This window comes from Schistocerca nitens, chromosome 6 (assembly GCF_023898315.1).
Source record: "Schistocerca nitens isolate TAMUIC-IGC-003100 chromosome 6, iqSchNite1.1, whole genome shotgun sequence".
Classification (NCBI taxonomy): domain Eukaryota; kingdom Metazoa; phylum Arthropoda; class Insecta; order Orthoptera; family Acrididae; genus Schistocerca; species Schistocerca nitens.
The window spans coordinates 212,193,332-212,202,208 of NC_064619.1; the positions used below are offsets into that span (position 1 = coordinate 212,193,332).

General features: G+C 37.1%; 1 protein-coding gene across 1 annotated transcript in view; it reads left to right on the forward strand.

Annotated features, from left to right (window-relative positions):
- LOC126263285 (solute carrier family 12 member 4) overlaps nt 1-8,436 on the forward strand; it is a 277,199-nt gene extending 268,763 nt beyond the window's left edge. The window contains exons 19-20 of the mRNA XM_049960371.1: nt 2,673-2,848; nt 8,137-8,436. Coding sequence (XP_049816328.1) covers nt 2,673-2,848; nt 8,137-8,389 — 429 coding nt within the window. The 3' untranslated portion in view covers nt 8,390-8,436. The remainder of the gene's footprint in view (nt 1-2,672; nt 2,849-8,136) is intronic.
- Nucleotides 8,437-8,877: the final 441 nt, after the last annotated feature.

Here is an 8,877-nt window from a genome sequence, read left to right on the forward strand (position 1 = left end):
TGAAGAGATACTGCAGGGCGACCATATGGCCTGGATCATTGCAAATCCGGCTGCATTATGTCTAGCACAAGCATGAAGCTTGGCCAAAAGTTCAAGTCCATATCTTCAACTGCAAGGAAATCATTGCAGTCTTAATATTGGTCAAAATTTGTCGCGTTGTGTCACGACAAATTTTGAAGTATACTTTGAGTCGAGTTATTTGACCGGGGTTTGCATGAGTAATGTTATAAATAATTTCGTTGGAATCAGCAAAAAAAACTGTACAGGGTCGCATCTTACTAACCATTCTTATGAATTAGTTTCGATTTTATTAGACTCCAAATATGACATTTTTTTTATGTTGCATGCACACGGACTAAGTACACTTCAGACAAGGGGGTCTAGATCAGCAGCTATTGCAGCTAGAGGCCTGAAATCTTGGGAAACTTACTTCAACACTTGACTAAAGCTACAGTTAAAATTTGACGAAAATTGGAGACCATGATGGTGGGAACTTTTTTCAGTTTTAGACCACTTGGTGTGGAATGACCCACAGGTATTACCACACAATATTGGTTATGCAATACATACAATACATAGAAAAATTATTAAATGTTCTGCAACAAAGTTCGACTATATTAATTCCCTAGTTATCTCACGGGTATTTAGTGGCCACTGCATATTCGAGCCCCACGTTGGGCGCCAATTTAACGAAATCTGAATATGAATGGTTTGAAATTTCGTTAAAGAATAATAAATTTTATATTTTTTGCTTTTAATTTAATTTTCTTTCTCTTTCCTTGCGAACTTTGTTGTAGAACCACTCTCTTATTTTCGTGTGGTAATAAAAAAATTTACTTTCTCAAGAATTACATACATTTAAAGAAAAAAATATTTACGTGAACTCATATGAACTGGTTAAGAATATTACGTTGAGAATTGAGTCCTTTAAATCATTCGGCCTTGGCATACACTTTCCAGATGCAGTGGGTTTTGTTAAATATTTTTACTGAATTTTATCCCGGCAATAGCCACAGAACACAAGATTGTCTCTATTAGCAGAAAATGTTTTAATTATTGCCAAGCCGACATTTATCACTGATCAAACCTACTTCGCTATACATTTAAGTATTTTGAAAGAACCAAACTGTTTAAATTTCAATGTTAACTAACATTAACTATCCGCCTACGAATGCACAAACGTATAATTAATTCAAATTTTATCAGCCACAGGATCACTGAAAAAGAAGAACAATTTCTTAATTCACTATTGATTTTTATGCATCTGTTCCCATTTTACGGGTTTGATAATTTTTTAAATGTGCCGCCTCTGCTATTGTTGGTTGCGGCACAGCCCAGCAACACCGCTAAAAAATGCTGAAAAATTCTTAAAGAAATTTTATAGATGACGTGGGCAAGCTAATTTACATAAATAATTCACACTTTTGATAAATACTGATATATTTAGATCAAACAGTAATACAACTCACATTAATTCGTAACGCATCGTCTAATGGTGGCTAAGTCCAGACAGAGACAAAAGAAGTCTACACATTCGTAAAAAACTCTTTCACAGTGTCCTACCGCAATGACTTCTGAACAGAGAAGACCAGAGAATACATAATGAATTGTGCTTAATTGCTGACTATTAACATTTCTTTGTAAATTGACGATATTATTCTCTTCTGGCAAATTTTCATGTCTCTGATACCGCAAATATTGACACATTTTACAATCACATAATAAATACAGAAAAATTCCTATCCTAAATACAGAGAAATATTACAACAAAAAATATAAGGAGAATAACAAATGTCTTTTACACCACATTCAGTAATATTTTTGTTCAATAATTACGATATATACAACTTGCCCAGAGCGGCGTATATGTTACAAATAAACTCTTGTTCTTTAATAACGTGAGTTTGCCAGGGAACGTTACATGAGCAAGCACACAGGGTTCCAGAAAATTGATAGAACAGCCACATTCCTAGTGGTGTTCAGCTACAGTGACCTGTTGTTCTGTCCCAGTCATATGTAGTGTTCATGCTCCAACATGTGAGCGCTAATGGGTCTCTCAGTTTCACCGACACAGACTTTCCTACTTTCACACTGAAGTGTGGAGAGTATCCATGGGATCCTTAGTGAGCCTCTACATATCTTGGATCTTGCAGCCACTTTGGAATATGAGTTTGATTTCTCTGTGATGCAGAACCTTTGCTCCGTATCAGTGACTCCTCTCACATGAGGTAGGTGAGCAGCAGGAAGAGTTTCTTCTGTACCATTGTCTGTCAAGAGCCACTGTCCAGTCATTCTCCTTCATAGCAATCTCTCTTCATATTTGTCCAATGACATCCCAGATATGTGACGTTAGTAGCCACCAGATGACTGAAATAGAAACTATACGGTGGAAGACATTCATCAGTATCCAGCTGTTAACTGCCCAGAAGAAGACCAAAAAAACTCAGTCAAAATGTCAGCAATTTATTTTATAAAGACACAGTCTAATACCCAAAATTATTTTATTCACAATAACACTGGCCGTGGAAGCATATGTACTTATAAGTTAAACTGTGCTTGCAGAATAAACTTGTATCAACTGATTTTCATTCATATGAATTTTTATTCCATTTATGTTGTGTGCATACTGTAAAAGAAGACTTTACCCTGCTTATGAATATTTCATTTTCCAGAATGAAGATTGCTCTAATACGAAAGAAAATGATGGTGACAATAATTCTACACACTCAGAATCCCAAAAGCCTCAACAGCAGGAAAAGCCACAAGAAAATAAGTCTCCAGAAAATTCAACAGATGTCAGCAATAAGCAGGAATCAGAAAAGGGCAAGAAGGTCCAAAACATAACACCGTAAGTGCCAAAAAAGTATTGTTATGATTTTAAATCATTTTGTTCTTGCATAATGTGGTTCTTTTGCTTGTGTTGTTTCATTAAAGATCCCTAATGGTGCAGTTAATGTCATTGCTCATAAGAGATATCATCATGCTATTTTTCAGCCCTGATCTTCTGCAAGTTCTATACCTTTTGTGTAGCATCAAAATAGTGTGGCACCCATTTGAAACAATGTTATCTTCAGAGAAAAAATATTGTTTATGTTTAGAACATTAATATGAAGAGAATTAATTCAGTCAAAGAATAAAAAGCAAGACAAAATAACCGAAAGTTACAGACATTACTGATGAATGATAATCATTACACATAGAACAGCATAGAGTTCTCAAATGTTCCTAGTTAAGAATTATGGTTAATGAAAATTCAGGCATAAATTTGTGCTTTGGGGCTAAGTTTGTAGCAATGAAGTAAAGCTACATACTTGGTTAATATTGCGGCTGCCATTCAGAATCATGTCAATTTATACTTCAGTAGTTTGTGTAGTCTGTGGGTGCAGCACTGTTCCAAAAAAGGTCAAAGATTTTAGAGTAGTTGTCATGTTCCAAATAAATAACATATTTTGGAAAGGAAGACAGCCACACCTTGAGCAATGTCAGTAGATGAACAGAACTTGTAGATAATTTAAGGAGAAAAATGTGAATGATAGAAAATTAGATGCATAAATGTAAATAAATTAAATGAGTTTGGAAAACAGCCTAAGAAAATTGCAAGAGAGAATAGACAGCATGTTTTTACTTCCAAAAAGTTGTTGATTCCATTTATGTTTTATTCACTGATCAAGTCATCTGCTCCTGGCCCTAGGGATGACATCTTCGTGTGTGCTCTGTCTTTCTAGGGTGCAGTGAGCAAGCACACATAAGGCAACCTCTTGCAAGAAGATGACTAGGTCAATTGCTGAAATCAAACAATGGAAAATCCAGGATGGAATGTAAGAATATTACGAGAAGGAAAGTTGCTACTCACCGTATAGTTTAGATGCTGAGTCGCAGATAGGCACAACAAAAAGACTCTCACAATTACAGCTTTTGGCCATAAAGGCCTTCATCAACTATACAAATAAACACGCACACGCACACACACACACACACACACACAGTGTGTGAGTTGCGTATGTGTGTGTGTCTGTCTATTGTTTACGAAGGCCTTAATTGCTGAAAGCTTTAATTGTGAATGTCTTTTTGTTGTGCCTATCTGCAACTCTGCATCTCAATTGCTGAAATATTGTATGTACAAATGAGATCATTAACATGTCTGGATGGCTGAAAACGTGGTGTGTCAATGTTGCTGAGGAAATCAAAGCTGGAGAGAATGTTAGAGTAAATGAAAACAGGAAAAATAATGGAAGATGACTCAAAACCTGAAGAAACATAGAATTAATGAGAGAAATTGAAGTTGAATAAGTGTAGGAGGAATAATTGTGCTGTCCATGTGAAGATATCACAAGCGCATTTTGTTTGGTTGGGTGGGTGTGCACACACAGGAATTAATGTATGAAGCTATCTGGAAAATAAGTAATACAGAATATTGCTGTTTCCTGCGCCACTCATTCAGTGCCATCATCCTTACTGAAATCCTGAGTGCTAAGGAGCCTCCTCATGTGAGAGATAAGATGAAACTCATTTGGTCCCAAATCAGGGCTGTAGAAATGATGATGTAGTTGTCCCCTTACATTTCATGTTTGGCCCAGCTTTTTTTTATTTTACTTGTTTTCCACTGTATGGAACATCTCAACATTCATTAAATATTTTCAGCATTATGTCATTTATTACATTATGTCCATGGACTTCCCAGCTGGAAGAGAACACCTGTTGATTTCACTTCTTTTTTTTTTTTCTTTTGAGGAAATGAATAACAGGTGGTTTGGGTCTTTCAGTCTTCTTGAACTATTTTGAAAGTGCACAACTATTCCTTACTAATTTTGTGGTGTTTTTGATGATAGCCCCTGTCTTATTAACCGATGCAGGATACATTAACAACCTAAAATGTGTTATAAGCCATAATGATTGTGGTATAGATGGTGATAGAGTTGTTACTCCTGATGGTGATTTGCATTTAAATTTCTAAACAAGAAGGTTATTTTAACTTCTTTACTCATCTCTTCTGGACACTACTAACACATCATTTACTATCTTTGGTACTGTAGCAGTACAATGGAGACAAGCTGTATAAATTGTACAGTATGTTTAAATACACACATCAAAAAAAGTTTTGCGTCACCTCAATTCGAAGAGTTCTGGAACCTGTACAGAAAATTGGAATAGATATCAACATATACATCATTTTCACCCTTTTTATTGCTCATGAAAACCACACATCACATGTTTTACCACCATACAGCAAGACCTTCAGAGGTGGTGGTCCAGACTGCTGTACACACTGGTACCTCTAATACCCAGTAGCACGTCCTCTTGCATTGATGTATGCCTGTATTCATTGTGGCATACTATCCACAAGTTCATCAAGGCACTGTTGGTCCAGATTGTCCCACTCCTCAATGGCGATTCGGCATAGATCCCTCAGAGTGACTGGTTGGTCACATCGTCCATAAACAGCCCTTTTAAATCTATCCCAGGCATGTCCGATAGGATTCATGTCTGGAGAACATACTGGCCATGATAGTCAAGCCATGTTATCCTGAAGGAAGTCATTCACAAGATGTGCATGATGGGGGCGCGAATTGTCATCCACGGAGACAAACACCTCGCCAATATGCTGCCGATATGGTTGCATCAGTCGGAGGATGGCATTCATGTATCGTACAGCCGTTACGGCACCTTCCATGACCACCAGCGGCATACGTTGGCCCCACATAATGCCACCCCAAAACATCAGGGAATCTTCACCTTGCTGCATTCACTGGACAGTGTGTCTAAGGTGTTCAGCCTGATCAGTTGCCTCCAAACACGTCTCCAACAGTTGTCTGGTTGAAGGCATATGCGACATTCATCGGTGAAGAGAATGTGATGCCAATCCTGAGAAGTCCATTTGGCATATTGTTGGGCCCATCTATCCGCAGTGCATGGTGTCGTGGTTGCATAGATGGACCTCACCCTGGACATCAAGAGTGAAGTTGCGCATCATACAGCCTGTTGCATACTGTTTGAGTCGTAGCACATCCTGTGGCTGCTCGAAAAGCATTATGCAACAGGGTGACGTTGCTGTCAGGGTTCCTCCGAGCCATAATCTGTAAGTGGTGGTCATCCACTGCAGTAGTAGCCCTTAGGCGGCCTGAGCATGTCATTGACAATTCGTATCTCTCTGTATCTCCTTCATGTCCGAACAACATCACTTTGGTTCACTCCAAGACGCCTGGACGCTTCCCTTGTTGAAAGCCATTCCTGGCATGAAGTAACAATGTGGATGTGATTGAGCCACAGTATTGACAATCTAGGCACTGTTGACCTACAGACAACATGAGCCATGTACCTCCTTCCTGGTTGGAACAACTGGAACTGAGCGGCTGTTGGACCCCCTCTGTCTAATAGGTGCTGCTCATGCATGATTGTTTACATCTTTGGGTGGTTTGTTGACATCTCTGAACAGTCAAAGGGACTGTGTCTGTGATACAATATCCACAGCCAACGTCTATCCTCAGTAGTTCTGGGAACTGGGGTGATGCAAAACTTTTTTTGATGTGTGTAGTAATAAAAGAAACACCTTTTGTGTTCTAAAAATTACAACTGGATCATTTAAAAGACATTTTGTCTATTATTAACAAATATACAGTTTGTATAGTTTCTGTGAGACTGTACCTACTGACTAGCTTGTTAAATTGTCTAGATACTAAATTCTCTTCAAGATGACAATATGAACAGGATGAAAATTGTATAAGAATAATGGGAACTTTTGTAGTTCAACAATCTAGAGTAGTGCAGTGTGATATCAATTCAACAACTTGAGTGAAAGATCTGAAGAGCACTTTGGTGTGATTCTCAGGAAGTCTACTTCAAACTGCATATAACAGTTGCTTGAATGACATTCTTTCTTCTTTTCTTTCATGTGAAACTTCAATCACAGAGCAAAAGAGAGGGAAGGGGGGAGCTGGAGCTCTTGGCGCACATGGAAGGTTTGGAAGTGCTGGAACTCAGTTGCACACCCAGAACTGCTTTCCAACTCCAGCAGTATGATGAACTATACCAGAGCAACAACGTATTAACAGACAGTAATGGAACTGCCCTGGGCTTCAAATTTCTCATGATCATGCCCTATTTCAGAACTTTCACTTTTGCTGGTCTCATTAGTTTTGTAGTATGTCCATACAGAAAGCACTTTCATTCTTTACTAGCAACAATTTTTGAAAGGAAAGAATTTGCCTCATGTACTGTTTCTTTGAAGTATCAGTAATGTTTATCCATTTCTTTCCTTGGTTGTCAAGTCACAGAAAAAAATATAATACTGACATTTTTCTTTTAAAAAACATGTACCATAATATTGTGGTCTATAGTTTCTTAGTTATGACCTCTTCCACTAACATTCAGTGGATCATTTGGACTTCCTGGATAACCTTGACATAATTAGTGATCAACATGGAGAAAGATTCCAATGGGACATTTAACAAATGGAAAAGTGTTATCAAAGCAAATGGAATTCTGCAGTGTTGTTCAACTGTGATGGTACTTACAAAACAAAGTTCCTAAATCATAGTATTGCAAGAAATTTTGAAGGAAATACTTATAGGTATGACTCTTTACTTTTTGTTACTCCCATCTTACTGTTTTTGATTCCTTTTTGTACTAAAATTTTTGAAATTAGCAGTTTGAATTCTTGTTGTGAGAGAAAGTGAGACCAATACATAAATTCTGAAATTAGGTCTGAATTTAGGGTAACATTATCTCTCAGAAACAGTGTTTATTTACTGGTGTTATTATTATTGTTGTTGCTTTCTGAGGATTCACAATTCATTCTAACAATACAAGTGTTTGGTGAAAGATTAAGGGGAAAAAATTAAAAGACTTGAACACAGTAAAGACAGACAGGGAGTCTCTTGTGTCTCTTATGATGAAAACTTTGTTGTATCTTTCTTTCCTGAATCCTTGGTGTTTCCTCTTTTCTCTAATAAGGAAACTGCATAGAATTAGAGCTTGTAGATGGCAGATTCTGTTTCACATGTCTTAGCATACAGGTGGTTTTTTTTTTCATAGTGCCCATTTTTTTCAGGTGACTACTTGAAATTGGGGTAAATTTATGACTGTTTGGCACATACTATATTTTTCCCATTTTTCATTCTTCCTCCTTTCTTTTTACAGTGATGAAGGCAATGTACGGAGGATGCATACAGCAGTTAAATTGAACGAAGTAATCGTCAACAGGTCTCATGATGCACAGCTCGTCATCCTTAATCTTCCAGGTCCACCAAGGGACACAAAAATAGAAAGAGAATCAAACTGTATCCTTTCTAAGTTTATAACTAATTTATTTGACCACCTCATAGTTTGTTTGTTTTCTAATCATTTGTCCCAAAATTATCATAAATTTGTAGCTGTTTTGTGTATTCTATAGAGAAACAAGAAGGATGGTATATCATATGGACTGTATTTGTTACAGAACTATATACTGGCAAAAATCATCCAAAATATACCCAGAGTTAACTCTGCCATATGTTTCCAAAAAATTTAATGAAAGAAAGACTGAATTAAATATCAAGTATCTTGTTTACTGATCAAAAATTTGAACCTCAGTACAGCTGTTGCTATTAGGCATGTAGAAAATATTTGTGTAAACCGTATGGTAATATTATAACTGTGGACATGTGGATTACCACAGAGGACTTCACTTCAGTCACAGAAATACTCTGCATATTTTCTTGTCATTTGAATCACATGCAGGGCTGCAAATTGCATGATGCTTTTTGAATGTTGTTTCTTTTCTTTTAAGTGGTATACTTCCAGAAGAGCAGTGTCCTGATTCAGAAAGAGGTGTTGGTACTTTTCTCGGATGCTCAGCCTTTTGAGAACACAAACTGTGTTGTACTTAACAAGAGTTGTCTT